The 18256-nt window shown below is 46.1% G+C and overlaps 1 protein-coding gene across 8 annotated transcripts in view; it reads left to right on the top strand.

The window, feature by feature from the left end:
• The window catches only part of LHX9 (LIM homeobox 9), a 23331-nt gene extending 5075 nt beyond the window's left edge, over positions 1-18256 (top strand). For 2 of the 8 annotated variants that reach the window (XM_085586006.1, XM_085586004.1), the window contains 5 exons: positions 4015-4133; positions 5832-6034; positions 6739-7094; positions 12229-12431; positions 16878-18256. In XM_085586006.1, coding sequence (XP_085442132.1) covers positions 4017-4133; positions 5832-6034; positions 6739-7094; positions 12229-12431; positions 16878-16934 — 936 coding nt within the window. In that variant the 5' untranslated portion in view covers positions 4015-4016 and the 3' untranslated portion in view covers positions 16935-18256. Of the gene's footprint in view, positions 1-3451; positions 4134-5831; positions 6035-6738; positions 7095-12228; positions 12432-13586; positions 16393-16877 lie in introns of those variants that run through there. The other 6 variants (XM_021547439.4, XM_085586001.1, XM_085586003.1 and 3 more) reach the window with 5 other exon arrangements.

The following is an 18256-nucleotide window of genomic DNA, read 5'->3' as shown; positions in this document are numbered from 1 at the left end:
CACCCTCCCCTTTCTCCTAATTATTGTTGGTCAATTATTAATTTGCATGTAGACCTTGTCCTAAATCCTCCGAACTAAACACAAGATCGTTCACGCTGAGATAGGCTTTAGCCCGTAGCCCGTGGCCAGGGAGAACGCGGGCTCGCTGGCAGAGCGGATCGCAGGGACCGCACGCTGAAATCTTCCCAGGGCACACGCTAATTGCCAAGGTGGAAGGAGCTCCAGGCAGCGCCCGCGGAGCTGCGGGCAGCCGGGCCAGCGGGATGTCCGCGGGAGCTCTCCAGCCCTGCGTGGGCAGGCAAACGCTGTACCTGTGGAAACCTCCCTCATCCTCCCCATCAGCCCCCCATTAGCTTGGGGAGTTCGGGTAGAGCCTTACAGAACGGAAAAAACCGAGAGCGCCTGTCACGTTACTAAAATATTCTGAATAGTGCACATCAGATATTCTTTCTCAAATGCTACGGCAAAAAGAGATAAAAGCGCCCTGCGATGAGAAACTGTCGTTCACAGGCAAAGTGCTAATGCCTATGGATTCATGAGGGACAGGCTCGTAGATTTGGATTTTAGGTTTCCTGTCGTGTTCTTTGTGAGCTTTTCTCTCCCCCACCCCCCAAGCAAACCAGCAAAACAGTACGGAATCCCTCGTGCTATAATGGCAACCTCTCGCTACCAGCCTGCCTTAGAGCAGCGGAGCTCCCGTTCACAGCGAGGAATGAGATCTCAGGAACATTGAAATAGATTTACCTTGATCTCCTACAGGCCTTTTGGAAATGGAGAAGTCACGTTTGATGCTAGCAACAAACTTTTTGTGTCCCTTTAGGTAAGAAGTGGTCTGCCAGCATTAAGATGTTAATCAGAAAACGCCTTGGAAACCCCTGGCCTCCTTTACTGGAGCAGCAGTAGCTAGTAGCGTATCCTTAACCGTACCTGATGGAGCAGAAAGAAAGGACCCTCTAATTAATTAAGTGTGTCTAACCGGAGGAGGCTCAGTCATTTCTGAGTTTTGTTATGAGTCTGCCCAATTACTCCTAACGGCGCCGTCGAGCTAAGGTAGAGACGGGAATTTAGCAAGCAATATTTTCCGTGTCTCTGCCTTGGATGCTTTGACGCCGCACCTGCAGAGCGTTTCAGTGAACCCGAGACAGCAAACGCGAGATAAATGGGGGAGAGGGCAGCGGTGCCCGCACCCGAGGCACCCGAGAAGGGGGCACAATCTGCTCGGGGGGCACAGGATCCCCACTTTAGCTTCCGATGGAACTGGGCCCAGCGGCAGCCGGGGGCTTGCCCCAGACCCCTCCCCGCTCCCGGCGGGCACGATGAGTTTGACGCTCCTCAGCCCGGCCGGGGCACGGTCACAGCGGGACGGCAGCGGCGCTTCCGAGAGGGCTCTGCGGGGCCGGCCCGGCGGGTGGGGGTCGGCGAGGCTCCTGCCTGGCACATGCCGGGGTGCCTTTAGCAACCCGAACGCCGCGGGAAATGCAGACCATTTCCAGGAGAGCACATGCAACATGAAAACAGGGTCAGGGTGAGTTACCCCGACAACATAACTGGAGGAGAATAAAGAAAAATTTCCTTCGGAGGGGAAAACACCCAGAACAAACCCTGAACCTGCTTGTAGAGTGCCAAGACTATATGCAACGATTAGAAACAAACTCGTCTCTAAGGGATATTTTTTGACCTCTGTCGACAGACACCGCTGCGGTTCTCCGAGCCAGGCGGGCGCACGCCGGCGGTACCTGCCGGGTGCAGGGCGAGCGGGGCGAACCCTCTCGCCCTGGGGTTCGTCCCCGCCCGCAGCGCCGCCGCCCCTCCCTTCCCTTCCCTTCCATTCGCTTCCCTTCCCTTCGCTTCCCTTCCCTCCTCCCGGGCCGCTCGACAAAGCCGCCGGCCCCGCAACAGGGCAGGCCCGGGCCCCGCAGCCCCGCGGGGGAGCCGGGCGCGCTCCCGTTCCCCGGCGGGGCTGCGGGCGAGAGGGAAGCACCTCCGCCCGTCTGCCCGAGCAGCCGGGGCGTCCCGGAGCGGCGACGGGAAGGAGGAGGTGGAGGAGGATTGGGGATCCCGAGCGAATAGCTCCCGCATCCCGGATTGAATCACCTTGTTTATTTTTCCTGATGTCTTATTGTGCTAATTGACTTGTTTTCTCCAAGGAAAGCCTATCTTTTCCTCCTCCTTCCCCACACACAGATATTTATTTTCTTCCAGTCCGGGAGTGCTCTGCAGAAGACTACGGCTTCTGGAGGGATCTGCCCTTTTTAAAGGAGATTCCCTCAGCCCTTTTTGAGACTCGTTGGTTTTATAGCCATTACTCTCTTATTAAAACACACACATATATACAACACATTGATTTCCATCCAAAAGGGCTAATTACATTACTTACAGTAAATAGCAGCCCTGCTGTCCAGGGTCTAGTGTGCCAACAGAGAAAAAAAATCCCGGCTTATTTCACTTGATTGACTTCATCTTTGTGTGAAATTGTGTTTTATGAGCTGTATTCTGGCACTCGGAGGAATGTAACAACATTCAATCTGCAAATAACATTAATTTTAGCTACTTAGGGGAAAGAGAGGGGAGGAAACTTGCTGCTTGAATCTTGGGTTACATGGAAGAGGTGACTCGAGGAGCCCCTGAGGATGGCTCTGGGATGCCTTGGAAAGGAAGTGGGGGCTGGGGTACTTTTTCACTAGTCGCGCTAGGGTTTGGTGTGGAGTGTTCCCCAGGGAGCAGGGAGCGCAGGACTGCCGCCAGGAAGATCCTTCTGTAGGGATCGAGGTGTCAGGAAACAGCCAGCAGCTGTTTCAGGGAAAGGCAAGGAAGAGTGGTGTGAAAAGTAAGTAGGAAAACGGGGAATGGAGGGGAGGGAGAGCAGACAGAGAGATTAGCCTGGAAGGAATGCATCGCCCGGTGCCCTGCACACAATGATCGCTCGCAATCCGCGGCCGGGGAGAGGGAGAGGGGAGAGAGTCCCGCCAGGGCGTCCCCGGCCGGTCGGGACTGGCCCGCGGAGTGCCCGCGGAGAGGCCGCATCCTGCTGCGAGGACGGGCGGGGGCACCGCGGGGTAGGGGGCGGGCAGCGCCCCGGGAAAGCGCTCGGACCGCCCGGGCCGCCCCTGCCTCCGCCGCTACCCCCGGCCCCAGCGCCTCGGAGCGCCCGGGGCCCGGCGCAGCGCTCCGGCCGCTCCGTCCCGCCTCGGCTGCCCGGCGCCGGCGCTGCTCTTCCTTCTCCCGCTCCCGCGGCGGAGCCGGGCACGGCGGGGCCGGCCCGAGCGGAGGTTCCCGCGGCGCGGCCCGGGGGCAGCGGGGCCCCCGGGGGGAGAGCGGGCCACCCTGCCCCTCGCCGGGCGCCGTCGCCGCCAACTCCCGGGACTCTGTGTTTGGGGGAGGTAATAAATCCCACCCCACCCACAGCCCCGACCGTAATGTTTGTCACTGCTTGCCCATCACTAGGGGTTGAGAGGAGTATGACAGGTCTTTGTTGTCTGAATAAAAATCAGTGGCAGCTCAAGGGAGAGAACTCCTCCTACTAAATTATCAAAAATGGGCTGGCTTTAGTCTCTTAACAAATTGGACAGAGCTCCGGAAAGCAGCAGTCCCAAATCCAACCTACAGGCACTGGGAACTTTAAAGCAACCAGGGACTGCTGAAAATAGCACTTCTTTTTGCTTTCTTTGTATTCAAAACTTATATCCTTTCCCGACTGATTCTACTGCCCCAAGTCCAAGTCTCTCCAGTCAGAAGCCCCCAGCTCTCCAGAACAGTAACAGATCCTTTAGCTAGCTTTTATTATTTTATTTTTTAAACTAATTATTATTACATTTTCTCCCCCCTTGTTTGTTTTCTGCACATCTTCAGGAAGCCCTCAGTGCTTGCGCAAAGAGAAGCTCCTATTTGCAACTTCCCTCCCTGCGCTGTGCGCCTCGGTGTAAACATTTTGGATGATCTAAAGACTCTGGGGTCTGTATATGGAAATAGTGGGGTGCAGAGCAGAAGAAAATACTTGTCCTTTCCGTCCCCCAGCCATGCTTTTCCACGGGATCTCCGGAGGCCACATCCAAGGAATCATGGAGGAGATGGAGAGGAGATCCAAGACCGAGTCCCGCCTGGCCAAAGGGGGACAGATGAACGGCCGAGATACGGTAAGAATGGAGCTGGCGCTCGTTGCAAGGGAATCCCTGCAAGCATGGACCCCCATCGGGCCAGACCCTGACTTTGGGGAAGGGAAAGACGCTGCTTCCCTCTGTCCCTTCCCTGTCACCCCTTGTTTGTGGAACCCCTTCCGACGCTCCCTGTAAACCCACCCGTAAGGCTGGGTGCTGTGCTGGCCAGGCTCGGTTTTATATTTGTCTAATCCATGTCGCCGCGTGTGCTCTCTGGATTAGCGGGGAAGCTGTTCTAAGCCGTAACAGGGACGGGGTTTCAGCCCTTGTGGCAGAGCAGTCTTTTGCCCCCGTTCGGCTGCCTGCGGCCGCTCTGCCCCTGCGAGCAGGGCTGCAGCTGGAGCTCCCGAGGTGTGCTTTATTTTTATTCTGCGCTTCTGGCACCTCCTAAATTAAACCTCAAACCGCGACTACTTACTTTTCGTAACTGTCTTTGGTCTGAAGTGTGTGATTGATACAGAGGCACCGCTCTCTCTGAGTGTTATGCCGGCCGACTACTTTGCTTAGAAAGTAACATCTCCTCTTTACTTACTCAAAAGGACCAAAGTTTTCAGATATATACTAAGGGATGGCGGAGAAATCGAGTGTCACGCTGGGCTTTGTGCAAAGCGAGATCTCCGTTTCTCCAACTTGTAGGGCTTCCGCCGATCGCGCACAAGGCTCTGCGCACAAAGTAACGGCCTGGAAAACTGTTTTTAGGTTTTGGGACATAGGGTCCTTTACCCCCTCTCTTAAATAAACTCATGCTTTGTTACATGAGGATTTGAAATGTAAATTTAACTCACCTTTCCATTGCTAAAAAGGAAAAGTGGCAGGGAACACAACTTCAGATTGAAAAATGAATGCGGAGTTGCCACTTTAAAACAATTTAGACTTTAGGACAAGATGTTTGGGATTTTTTCCCCCCTGTTACTTTATCAGCAAAAGCTGCCCCAAGTTTCACGGCCGAGCTTTTGTCTCCGCCGTCCCTCTGCCTCCCTTTGTCCCGAGCGGCACTCCTCGTGGGGAGCAGATCAATGGGAACTCGCAGAAGTTTACTGAGAAAAAGATACTGGTCTGAGCTGAAACCAGCCCATGCCACCTTTCTGCCCACATCCCTAGCCGGGCAGGGGAGCGTTCATATTCGCTGCTCTTTACACCATCCACCTGTCTCCTTTCTCTTACTCCTGTTTTAAAAGGCCTATATTTCTTTAGAGACGCGGCTGCGGATAGTTTAAATACGTGTGAAAATTTACCACACAATGAGTGCAAGCCTGAACCCTCTGCCATAAACTTTAGGAACAGCGAACCGGTATTTTTCTGCTTTAAAATGCTTTTCCTGTGAAGTGCTTTAAGATTACAACGCTAAAAAAAAAATGGGGAAGCCTCAGACTTTAAGTTCAGATCCTTAGAAAATAATGGGCTCTGCTTTTCCTACTGCGGCCTAATCCATTGCTTTCACGTATTGCAATGACGCGAGATCGTTAGGATGGGTTTACTGTGAATCACGGTAAACACTTTACTGGCGGGGATGGTCCCGGCTCCCCCTTAAACTTCCCGCCGGGAGCCAGGAGTTTGGTCCCAGAGAGCCGTGCCTTTGTACGAGCCCCGGGCCCTGCGCAGGACCCGTCCGCAGCCCGGCCTGCCTGCCTGCCTTTCTCTCCCTGTCTCATCCCTTGTGGTGTGGTTGTTTTGCAGAACATGCCCCCCATGAGCCCCGAGAAGCCTGCTTTGTGTGCTGGTTGTGGAGGGAAGATCTCAGACAGATATTACCTGCTGGCTGTTGACAAACAATGGCACCTCAGGTGTCTTAAGTGCTGTGAATGTAAACTGGCTTTGGAGTCAGAACTCACCTGCTTTGCCAAGGACGGCAGTATTTACTGCAAGGAGGATTACTACAGGTACAGCAATCAGTCCTCATGGGTTCAAAACACATCCCCTCAAAAGGCACTGTGAACCGAAACGCTCTTTTCTCCACACGGGCTTTCAAAGGTAGCTTTTCGCAGTCAGCGATTCCTTAATCCTCAGTCCCCTCAGAAAAGTCTCGCACGCTTCCGCGCTGAGCGGGCCGTCAGGGGAGCGCTGAGTGAGCATGTGTGGCGGTGCACAAACAGGCGAAGGCTCTGCCGCTGCTCGGCGGTTTCCCTCCGCAAAGACCCGACCCAAATTCCCCTCTGGCCGCAGCGGGCCGGTTCTCCCGAGGGCCGGAGCCCGCGCCCCGCCCAGCCCCGCGGCCGGGCCGGGAGCGGGCCCCGCTGTGTCGCAGCTGTCCCGCTGGCCAGAGCCCCGCGGCTCTTCTCGTCCTGACAGGAGCGCCGGCAGAGCGGGGCCGGTTCCCCCGCTCACGGGCAGCGGCGGGGCCTTCGGCACAGCCCTGGCGGGATCGGTCGGCTCGGCGGGGAGAGCCTCAGGGCCCGCTCCCTGCGGCTGTCCCGGCACCAGGCGGGCCGGGGCCGCAGCCGGTGTCACGGGCCGTCCTGGGGCCGGGGGGCGCGACCCTGTCGGGGACAGGCTCCCTCACGTGGCCGGGAGGGAAGGCGGGAGGCACCGGGGCACGCTCTGCCCTTGCCGTTCTAGTTGATGCCCACTTTTCTGTTTCCTTCAGAAGGTTCTCCGTGCAGAGATGTGCCCGCTGCCACCTTGGGATCTCAGCCTCTGAAATGGTCATGAGAGCCAGGGAATCGGTTTATCACCTGAGCTGCTTCACCTGCACCACCTGCAACAAGACTCTGACCACGGGCGATCACTTTGGCATGAAGGACAACCTGGTTTACTGCAGGGCCCACTTCGAGTCCCTTTTGCAAGGAGAATATCCCCCTCAGCTGAGCTACACCGAGCTGGCTGCCAAGAGCGGAGGGCTGGCCCTGCCTTACTTCAACGGCGCTGGCACGGTCCAGAAGGGGAGGCCCAGGAAACGAAAGAGCCCTGCCTTGGGAGTGGACATCGTCAGCTACAACTCAGGTGGGAAACACACGCCGAGTCTGCCTCCCGCTCCCCCGAACAGAGCGTTCTCGGGCTTCCCCTCAGCCAGGCAGTGCGTGAATAACTCAGCCAGGCCAAATCTTGCTTAACCATTGGAAAATCAAACAAACAGCCCTCTGAGGGTTGGAACATTTGCAGGAAAGCTAACAGCAGCCCTCCTCAAAGGCTGTCTTTGCTTATTAATGTCAAAGACCCAAACTTAGCCACTTCCCAGGGTAAAGACCAAAAAAAAAAAAAAAAACAAAAACAAAACCAACAACAACAACAAAAAACCACCCCAAAAACCCCCAACCCAACCCCAAATCCACATAGCTTCATCTGTTGGAATCTCAGAGATACAGTTATCATTATTAATATTTGATTAGCTAAAACAATTTCACCACTTAAACCTCAAATTAGGAGTAACTAAATGAATCAGTAAAAAATAGAATAAAAATTATATATATATATGGCTCCTACAATGCCAATGTAGTATGCATATAACTCGATTTATATATTGAATTTATAGTGATTAATTCTTCAGGCTGAATAATTCTGTTTTACTGACACATAAATGATCAAACTGTACAAGAGGTCAACGAATAAATGTTGTTTCCTGTAACTAAACCCTAACAAATGTAATCAAGGAGAATGATTTCTGTTCTCTCAGCAGTAGGAAAGGAACAAGTGTTGCCCTGTATTAAATATCCTCTGTAACTCCAGTCACTTGAATACCCAAACCGTGTATAAACAGTGCTAGTGGCCAGAGGTAAAGGAGTTTCAGGTATGACCAAGCAGTTGAGGCAGAGTTTCATTAGATGGAGGACGAAAGCAGGAAGGGTAAATACGAATTGGCAAACTCCTGACTCCAAAATCGTTTCAGGGAAACTTAAGCTTCTCACGGACGGTAACAGAGGAAAGAAAGCCGTGGGAAGCAGGAGTGATGCAAGGTGTGCTTCCCCGTGAGGTGTGGAGCCGTCCCGGCTGGGGCAGGGAGCCGGGGGCTCCGGGCCAGGGCTGCGGACCGCGGGCCCCACCGGGGAGCCGGGAGAGGGGTCAGGGCCTCCCCTTCCGACAATCGCGGGTCGGTAACAGCGCGCAGCTCTCGGCCCGGAGCTCCCTCTCCTGCACCAAGTTCAACCCGCTGCCACTCGGATCCATAAGGAATCCTCCACCGCCCCCCTGCCCTCCCCACCCCTCCCCCGGCACCTCCTCTGGGGCCGCTCGTGAAACGGGCTTTAGCTGGGAACCAGGGAGCTGTGCAAGGCGATTTCATCTCCTCTGATGCGTAGACCTTGGAGCCAGGGTAATCACTGCGCTAATTGTTCCTTGTTAATTGAAGATGACATTGGAATCCCTGGCTACGGAGCGGCTTCCAATCAATCCTGAAAGCTGCTAAAGAAAAGGGAACCTGTAGCCCAGCCAGGATTCATTCAGCCCCAGCTTCCAATGGTGGATTTCCTGTGTGCCCGCTCTCCGCTCTGGTCTCTATCCCTGGTCCACACAGCATCACCCGATTCCCCAGATTCCTAAAGGGAAATATTCCTAGGGACAATTCAGCGTTAAAATTACAATCAGAAGTTATGGTAAGATGAAGAGTTGTGGATATGATAAACATCCCCTTAAACTTCAGATCAGGACTCAAGAGAGACATTATTTGCGAACGCAGACATAATCTTTGTGTGCTGGTCTTAAAACTCCCCTTCTTTACAACAACGGGCCATATAAGATGTACCACTGACTCCAAATCAGATTAAAAAGCACCGCCCATTATGAAAACACAGCTCATTGCATTGAGAACTCATAGAATCCTCCGGGCAGCGGAGAGAATAAAGAACAAACCAAAACAAATCAACAAACGCTCTGATGCTTTGGACTCAGGCTATATGGCTGAGAAAGCTCTTCTGTTAGGGCCGTGATTTTATTCTTATGGTCTCAATAGATAATGCACATGGTCTCAAAAAAGTTTGTAGCCAAACCGTGCATCCGGTGCAAACGGCTCCAGCTCACTGCGCTCTAAATCCAGGGGGAGGAAAGCGAATCTGGAACAGCTACGAAATTAGTAGAAGTAGATGAAACCGCTTCTTGAGAGAAAAAAGTCTCTAACTAATTGGCAGCCGCTTCCCTACACACATTTTTCGTTCTCTGCCCTGTGACTCAGTAACTGCTCTTGCACGTAATCATTTACAAAGGGCAAGCACTCCGCAGAAATTAAATGTGGGATGCGTGGCTGCCCCTTGCGAGGAGCAGCGGGCCCCGCAGCCGGGCCGCGGCGGCGGTGTGCCGCCCCGCGGGGATGGGGACAGCCCGGGCACGGCCCTGCCCGCGCACCGCCCTGCGCCAGGGCGCGCCGAGCCGGGCAGCGCCGCGCTCCGCAGCCTCGCCCGCAGCTCCGGGGCCGGGGCACCGCGGCTGTGGCCTCCCCCGTGAGCCGAGTACCTGCCCAAACAGCCCCAGCCGCCGTGTCCAAACCATGTGCCAAGCCACTATGGAAAACGACCCCGAGCTTTAAAAACGAAACTCCGATGGAGCCAACAGTTTCACCCAGCTGAGCATGAGCATGTGTGTATTCACAGCCATGCAGCAGGCCCTGGCTTAGATTTGTGTGCACATTATGTTACAGGGGAGCTGAGCCCTGGTCCAGAATGGAAAATCAGACTGTGCTGCAGAAACTACAACAGTTTTTCTATTCTGTATTTTGTTTGCTAGTTTAATTTCTTTTTCACAGACCCTCGGTTGTAAAGTGGAAACACAACAATAAATAACTCAAAATGTTATGAGGTAGGAATCACTCATACTTGCAAGCTGTCTGGAATTAATGTGAAAAATGGAAGAAACTATTCAAAAGTACTTAAAACATTCAAGGCTTTCTCTATATTACATCTCATATCATATAATTAATATGTATTTTAAGGGAAACTGTTGACTTACAGCTTAGAGGATATAGAAATGAGATGGTGAAGAAGATTTCCTTAGGAAAATATTTTACACATCTGTTCTTCAAAGAGCTATTTACTTTATTTCATTATGTGTGTGTGTGAAAAACTATGAAGAGTTCACTTGAAGAATTCTTGACAGTAAGAAGCAAACTGTTCTAGCTCTTTTGAAAGCAAAAATTAAGCAATCCACCAATCCTGCTGCAAAGAGACAAGCAGTGTCTTGCCGGACTTTGTGCTTTCCCTTAGTTCTCCAGGAGATAGTGTAAGACTCTGCTCTATGATGTGACCAAACCACACAACACTGTATAAAACAGAGTGAGCTGTAACCATTACATAAGCCAGGATTGTCTGAGCCCTTTTCTCATTTTCTCTTGAAAATAAAAACCAAAATAAAGTAGACCACTGACAAAAAGAAAAAGAAAAGGAAGAAAAAAAAGAGTAGAGCACAGAAAGAAAGGCAGTAAGCAGGACAGAGGAGCCTGAGGAACTTTGTGAGCAACCCAAGAAAAACAACACAAACAAGCAGTTTGCAACTCTGAAGTAAAACCTGAGGACTGAATTCTGGTACTCTGATTTATGTCAGCTCATAAGTTACAGCCCACGCAGTTTGACTGAAGGCAGTATGATTGCTTGTGAAAACAAGTAGTAAATACAATCCAAATCTGGTCTGAAATTGTTTTTAAGGCAACTTTCAACTCTTGGTCTTTTCAGAAGTGTCAGCTTACTTTGTTTGAAAGTACAGATATGCTTCTTACCAAGACTAGGAGCAAAGCTAGCTATAATTAAATATTCACCTGATTTTCTGTCAAAGTGTTGTCTTACCAGCATCTGTTCATGTTGACTTGTCTTGTAATTCAAAAGAGAAAACACCTTCAAGAAGCTTTTTATTTTCTTGTGGTTTCAAGTTGCTTTGCCTCTGTTTTCAGCACTGCCGGCATCAGTCTCTGTATTGTGTGCCTTCCCTCTTTCTCTTCTCTTTCTCTCTCTCTCTCTCAATTAGGAATGGGGATCAGCTAGGCCATGTAAATAATCCAGTAGCTACTGGAAAGCAGTTCAAAACTCAAAATGAGCAACTAATGAAACTGTCTAATTTACAGACATTCTGAAACATTTTTAATTAGCTCTTCTTTAATTAATATTCCCTGCTTTGATGACACCATTAATTTTCTCCTGTGTGACTGAATTATCTTTATAAAATGAGATCCTAGAAATTGCTAACTCTTTTGTTTAATCTGAAAAGTACAGATGCATTTCTTACTTTTCTTTTTGCTAATACTGTAATTTCTTTCTCCAATATGAAGTAATGATGCTACCATCCCAAAACAGCTGCAACCCTCGTGTACAATTCACACCCACAAGCATGTAATCTGAAACAAACTTATCTTTTATAGACACTTTGAAAATACTGAATCAGGGAGAGAAGAGAAACTCTTCAAGTTTTGAGCCCCTAGCTGCTTGCTGGTAGAAATGTCCTAAACTAGTACTGACTAAGACCTACTGCTCATTGGGACTGGGGGTCTGGATCAAATATTGGTGCAACTGCTTCCTGGATATGTTTTACAGATGAAGGGCTTCAAGCAGTTCATATGAACTCCCAGGCAGAGTCCAAAGCATTCATTTTATCAGCAAAAAAATCAGCTTTCTTGATGAACTGTCATAACAAACTTCTCTGCTCTACATCTCTTTTTATAGGTGCTTGTGATTTGGGGGAAAAGCTCAGGAATATTCAAAATGCTGGTTTGACCTTTACTCTTCTCTCAAGCTAACCATGTTTTAATGAATAAGATTTCAAAATCTGAATGAGATTTCAAATGACTCTTTGAGCGCTCAAAGCAAAACCATCACCTCAGCAAAAAGACTTGTTTGAAAGAAATGCCAAAGGAGGGCAACTTTCAAAGTCTGCCCTTAGTAGGTACAGGCCTGGGGGACATAGGATAAGGATAGGAAATGATAATATTCTGGATCTCTTTTGGTCTCATCAGTTATCACATCTGTACTTATCCTTGTACCATCTTAGTCCTTCCTTCTTTCCTTCCTCCCTCCCTCATTTCCTCCCTTTCTTCCTCCCTTCCTTCCTCCCTTCCTCCCCTCCTCCTTCCCTCCTTCCTTCCTTCCTGTTACTCAAGATTTTTGCCTTGATTCATTTATCCTATGAAAGGCCACTAACTGCTTGTTCCACTTTGTTTACTCAACAGGTTGTAATGAGAATGAGGCAGATCACCTGGACAGAGACCAGCAGCCTTATCCCCCATCCCAGAAAACAAAGCGTATGCGTACCTCCTTCAAACACCACCAGCTTCGTACCATGAAGTCCTACTTTGCTATCAACCACAACCCAGATGCCAAGGACCTCAAGCAGCTTGCCCAGAAAACAGGCCTGACCAAGAGAGTTCTGCAGGTAAGAAGCCACATCACAGGTTTGACAGAATTTTCCCCTGCTAGCCAATAGCCTTCCCCTTATGTGTAACTATAGCAATATACATAGAAATACTTTTGCTGGGTGTGTCCCTAGTGGGTGTGCAGAGGGGTATGGTATTACATAGCAGAAGTGCCAAATGTGTGTGCCTTACTGCCCTGAGGCAGCCAAACATCAAACTGTGGTTTATGATTTAGCTGCATCCTCACCATGTCTTCAGAGTCTACCCACGCAGTAGATCTCTGGGGGTGGGTGGTCTCTCTGTGGTGACTGCATTAAGGATAGAGGTGGCAAATCTACTGATTTTATGGGTGAAGCCTTTGAGCTCCCCTGGTGGAGTTAATGTGGCCCCGCAGTCAGCAGATCCCCGATGTGTTTGAAGCAAGCTTTGACCAATATGATCCTCCAGAACCAGCTGGCTCCCCGTCTCAATGCTTGTTAGACAACTGTTTTCCTTAAGGGCCTTCATAGTCAAAAGGCACCTCCCTGTGAAGGACAGCCTAGCAAATTATGTTAAAAATCCCTATATGGTCTGTGATAGCTCGGTGAAGTTAAAATGAGGTGTGTATTACACGCAGAGTGCCAAAGAAGGGCAGCAAGTGAGGTAGAAGGAGAATCTATTAGCAGCAATTCCAGTCCGTGTTACATGTCACCTCAAACACTGCCAGTGAACCTTACAGAACAGAAAGACTAGATGACCCATATCAACAATCTGTAAGACAGGGATGGTGTAATTACCCCTCCTTCCTCTTCAGCCTTTTCAAATAATCAAGGCAAGCTTTCGGCCTTGGCAAAAATCTGCTCACTCACTCTTTGCCTCAATCTTTATGTGTCTTGACCCCGAAGTTACCCAACCCAAGAAACACTACATGGCCATCAAGAGAGTTGCTTTCTTTGGGTAAGTGATCGGGCAGATTTTTCTCGAGGCTTCTCTCTGAGGGCTGTAAGCACCTGTAGCATTGGGCCTGTACACAGAGAGTCAGAACCACCAGTAGCAAGAAAAGCTATAGAATGACTTAGGTGATGTGCCACACAAAATCAAAACATCAAAAATGAATTTAAAAAGCAAGAACAAAGACAAAAATAAGCAAAGCAAAACAAGCATCGGTAAAGAAATCCATTGGGATTGGTTTGCAGGTTTGGTTTCAAAACGCAAGAGCCAAATTCAGAAGGAACCTTTTGCGGCAGGAGAATGGGGGTGTCGATAAAGCTGACGGCACCTCGCTCCCGGCACCGCCCTCAGCAGACAGCGGCGCACTCACTCCACCCGGCACTGCGACCACTTTAACAGACCTGACCAATCCCACTATCACTGTAGTGACATCAGTGACCTCTAACTTGGACAGCCACGAATCCGGGAGCCCCTCACAAACTACCTTAACGAACCTTTTCTAACAGTTCCTTTTTTTTTTAAATTCTTACTCTTCATTATTATTATTATTATAATTATTATAATTATTATTATTATTTTCAAGCCTTTTTAAAAACAAACAAACCCACAAAATATTTGGGAAAATAAACAGCTTGATGTGTAGCATCTGCAGCCACCTGGCAAATGAGTTTGAAGTAATATGTTGCTATAATATAAGAACATTTATTGTTGGTAAATTGTACTCAAATTCTTTAAATTTATCGAATGACTGAAGAGAAGGTGATAAATCATTCTAATAAGTGCCTCTTAAAATTGTATGTTACTTATTTCCAGAACCTTGAAAAAAATTGGTTGTTCCTCCCCTGTTAAAAAAGAAGATTCTATTCTTCCCTGATAACCACATAAAAACCATTTTAATTATAGCCAAAAGAATGTTGCTTCAGGATTGTATGCTCACTTACAGCATTTAAGAACCCCAAATTTAATTTTATTTTCATAATGCATCCAAAAGTTTTGTACTATTTATTTTTAAAATGTTGAAAAAGAAATACAAAATGAATTAAACTAATAACGGAAACAGTCAGACTGGAAGTGCCAGTGCTCTTTCCTAATGCAGTAGTGGCAAGCCTGCTTCTCCCTGAGCACTGGGGAGTCTCACTGGGATAGCTAAACGCTCCTCTGCCAGTTCTGCACCCAGCTGGGACATCCTTGTCCACCACTGAAAGCCATGCCTGGATGGAGGACTTGGAGGGAGACCCAGTGATGAGAGCACGTGTGGGTGAGGATGGCAGGACCAGGCCATTGTTCTCCAAATCTGTGCCCCACATTAAGGAGGCAAGATTGGGAAAAAACCCTCCAGAGTGAGCTCACTCCTATAAGGATGCCATTAAAGTAACAATAGCGGAGTAATAATGTAAGTGGAGAGTCTGACTGATCTGAAATGTTGCCTAGGGAGGGGTTTTAATTTTTGTCTGTCAAGCAGCTCTGAATTTTTGGAATTAAAGAAGATAAAAATTGCAGTTGGCTACAAGGCTTCAATGCCATACCTCCAAAGCAAACAGGAGGTTGCCCAGTTACTTTAGGGAGCACAAGAATAATTTTCAAGGTGTATGCATGTGTACTATTCAAATGAACTTTTGATAAATCCTACTTTTTTTTTTTTTCAGGGAAAATGGAAATAAGCAAAATATAATTTATTAAGATGTTTAAGGAAAAAATTTTTCAGTACAATTTATTCATCACTATTTTGAATTTTCTTTAGATGTTTCCTGAGATTGTATCAGATACTTTGTTTAACACAGGAACTTAAAATCTTCAGTTCATTAATATCTCTAACATATATTTTAACTTTTTAAACTTTGTATAAAAGAAAAAAATGTTAGCAAAAATCATACAAAACCAGGAATTGGCAGTGAATAACTTCAAAGCCGATAAACTCAGAAGCCTTGTGGATGCTGATCTGAATACATTTCTTAGTTTACAATAGTGATCTTTCTTTTTTTAGTTTTATTTAAGCTAAAAGTCTGAATGGTCTGGGCAGTGGTGAATGTTCATTTGTATCCTTTTATTGTAGTTGAACACCAATTAGATTGTGGAGAGTCTCAGAAACAAAAACGAACAAAAACCAGTCAAGATCTATGTCTTGCTTTTAGTGGATTGTTAAGAATAACTTTGCACATATACCCCACTTTTTAGACACCATCAAATCTCTTTTTGGTGGTCAAAGTGGCTATTTAATATATTTTAAAGGTGTCCTTTTTGGCTGTATAAATGTGTGGTTACATATTGACAGTTCACTGCCCACATTAAAGTGCATTATTGTAATTTTTGCTCAGGGTTTTTAGAAAATTAGCACAGAAAAGTAGCTTATTTTTAAAAAAGATGACGGAAGAGATGTTAACACTGTAATAGAAGAAAGGTGTGTTTGCCATTATATATTTAGCAAGTATGGTTATCATCTTCTACGGATATTGAATCTTGACTTTTCCTATTTCTATTACCTTATGGGCATTTACCACTAACCAGACCAAAAGACCTTGGTAAGGCTGAGATCTTTATTAATACACTTTTACAGGTAAAAATATTGATACTTATAAATTTTGTTCTTTGACAGAACAATATATGGTACTAGAGATCTACTTTATTAAGTAGACTAATTAAAACTCAGTTCTACTATGTGCCTTATGATATACCTTGGGAGTAAGTTTGTGAAAAATCAGGATATATGTGTTGTTTGTTAAATTAACTGTTTTAAGCCCTTTTGACACCTCACTAGTTTTGTACTGTTTTACCTCTTATTTCTGAAACTCTTTTTATGGTGTATCCTGTTAGAGGGGACAAACATGTCATAGAAAGCAGTTGTGCACTCTTTCAGATATAGTTGATAAATCCAATAATCTTATATATTGAGCTTCGTGTTTATAGTACAGTAAGTGGTCTAGCAAAATTGTCCATGTTTCTTTGTTTATTGATAAATGCATTGTATAGAAACTATTTCCCCTAAATATTTATGGACCAAACAATTGTGATATATCCTATTAAATTTGTGTGAATAAACCATTTTGAATCTAAGGAGTTTTATTTGCCATCAGTTTTTTTTCGTTTTCGTTTGGGGCTTTTTGTTTTGTTTCTTTTTTAAAATTTAAGGTCTACATGTACCCGTGTGTCTCTTTGCTTTTACGGTACCTATGAACAATTGGTATTAAACACAGAAACACGGCCTTTTAAATATTTTAAAGTACAGTTCCTTCTTAGGTTTTCAATTTCTTCATATTCAATGTATATGCTACTGCTGGTGAAATTTAGATTTTAGCCTTTTAACCTCCTTTTTTGAACATGCAAAGTAATGCCCCACTGATTTGATACTGAAACCCTGTCTTAGCCCTCTAAAAGAGCCAGAAAACTAGAAGCTAAAGTAATTGCATGACAAATATAACCTAAATAGTATGATGAATCAAGATTTAATGCTAGGTATATTGAGCACAAAATAGAATTGCAGACCCCAAAAAGCCAGGTTGCTCTGTAGTTTAATAAATTGTCACTATGATTTCTTTCAGGGAGAACAAATCATGGGGCATTACAGCCAAACATCCCGACGTTTGAAAATTCCCTAAAGTATTAAAAGAAGGGGAAAAGTTTGATCGGAAATCCACTGCAGTGAAGACAAAGACAATATTAGGTTATGATAATCATACATTTAAAAATCTAATGAGCCAAAAAATTAAAACAAAAGACTCGATGTAATTTCCTGAATGTTAACAAAACATACGTTATTTTATGGTGTCTAATTAACAGAACTGAAGGTTTCAACAAATTGTGTGGTATCAAAAACAAATTTAGAGAACCTATGTATAAAACCAGAGCAACCTGGCAGCAATCTATCCAGCCCATATTCGAAGAAACCTTTTCTTTTTTTAAAAAAATCACATTTGTCAAGCACAAGTACTTGTAAAATAAAATCTGAGTGCATTCATTCCACTTGCTTGCTAATGTGTACTAGTCATATCTGTTAAATGGATTTTTGTAAATTCAAGGAGAACTTTCCACTCATCTGAGATCATAGGAATCAAAACTCAGTAACTTTAGTACTATTGTTTCCAAATTAATTTTTTTAAAATGAGACAACTCTGCATGCACTTTTCCATCTGTCACATATAGTGTACATTTCTGTATGATGAATTTCTCTTTGATGTTTCTTGTATAATACCTTTCATTAATAAACATTTTATTTGATGCAAACATAGTTAACTTTATGTAAACACATAGCAAATTGTTCCAACTAATTTAAACTTTTCTTTTGAAAGAAAGCAGTACAGTGCAGTTCCAATATGCTATATATATCTACATATATATATCTAAAATCAAAAACAATGAAGTAGCAATACTATTGCACAGTGTAAAATTTTTTCCTTTGGTGTTAATTTTTTAACTTCTTGTATAAAACTGACTTGTTTTACAAAGAAATTCCCATCAGCATCAACAATAAAACAATCCCCAAATTCTTCATCAATATAAGAAAACATGAGCAGTACAGTGTGTACTTTACACAGTGACTTTAGAGTACAAGGATATAATCTGTGAGTCCCTGAGCTGTTTACATGGTCACTATGCAATGAGCACATTTGCTACATAAAGTTGGTCCTAAGATTCCCTATCCAAATCACAGATGATTTTTACAAGCCAACAAGCAAGTGTAACAGAAACCAATTCTTAGTAATGAGGTTTTGTAACTGTTAAGCAACTATTTGCAGAAAGATTTTTTAAAATATATTCCTATTTAGCTGTATAGCCAAAGCATATGTTAAACAAATTAACATATAAAAGACTTGCCAGAAAATCTTTCATTAAGATGACATTTTTATTATATACTAATGAACCCTATGTAAACAATGTAACTTTTATGAATGATGGACATTAAATATTTCACTTACGTGTA

Source organism: Lonchura striata, chromosome 8, assembly GCF_050655825.1.
Source record: "Lonchura striata isolate lonStrDom1 chromosome 8, ASM5065582v1, whole genome shotgun sequence".
Classification (NCBI taxonomy): Eukaryota; Metazoa; Chordata; class Aves; order Passeriformes; family Estrildidae; genus Lonchura; species Lonchura striata.
This window is presented reverse-complemented; position numbering and strand designations above follow the sequence as displayed.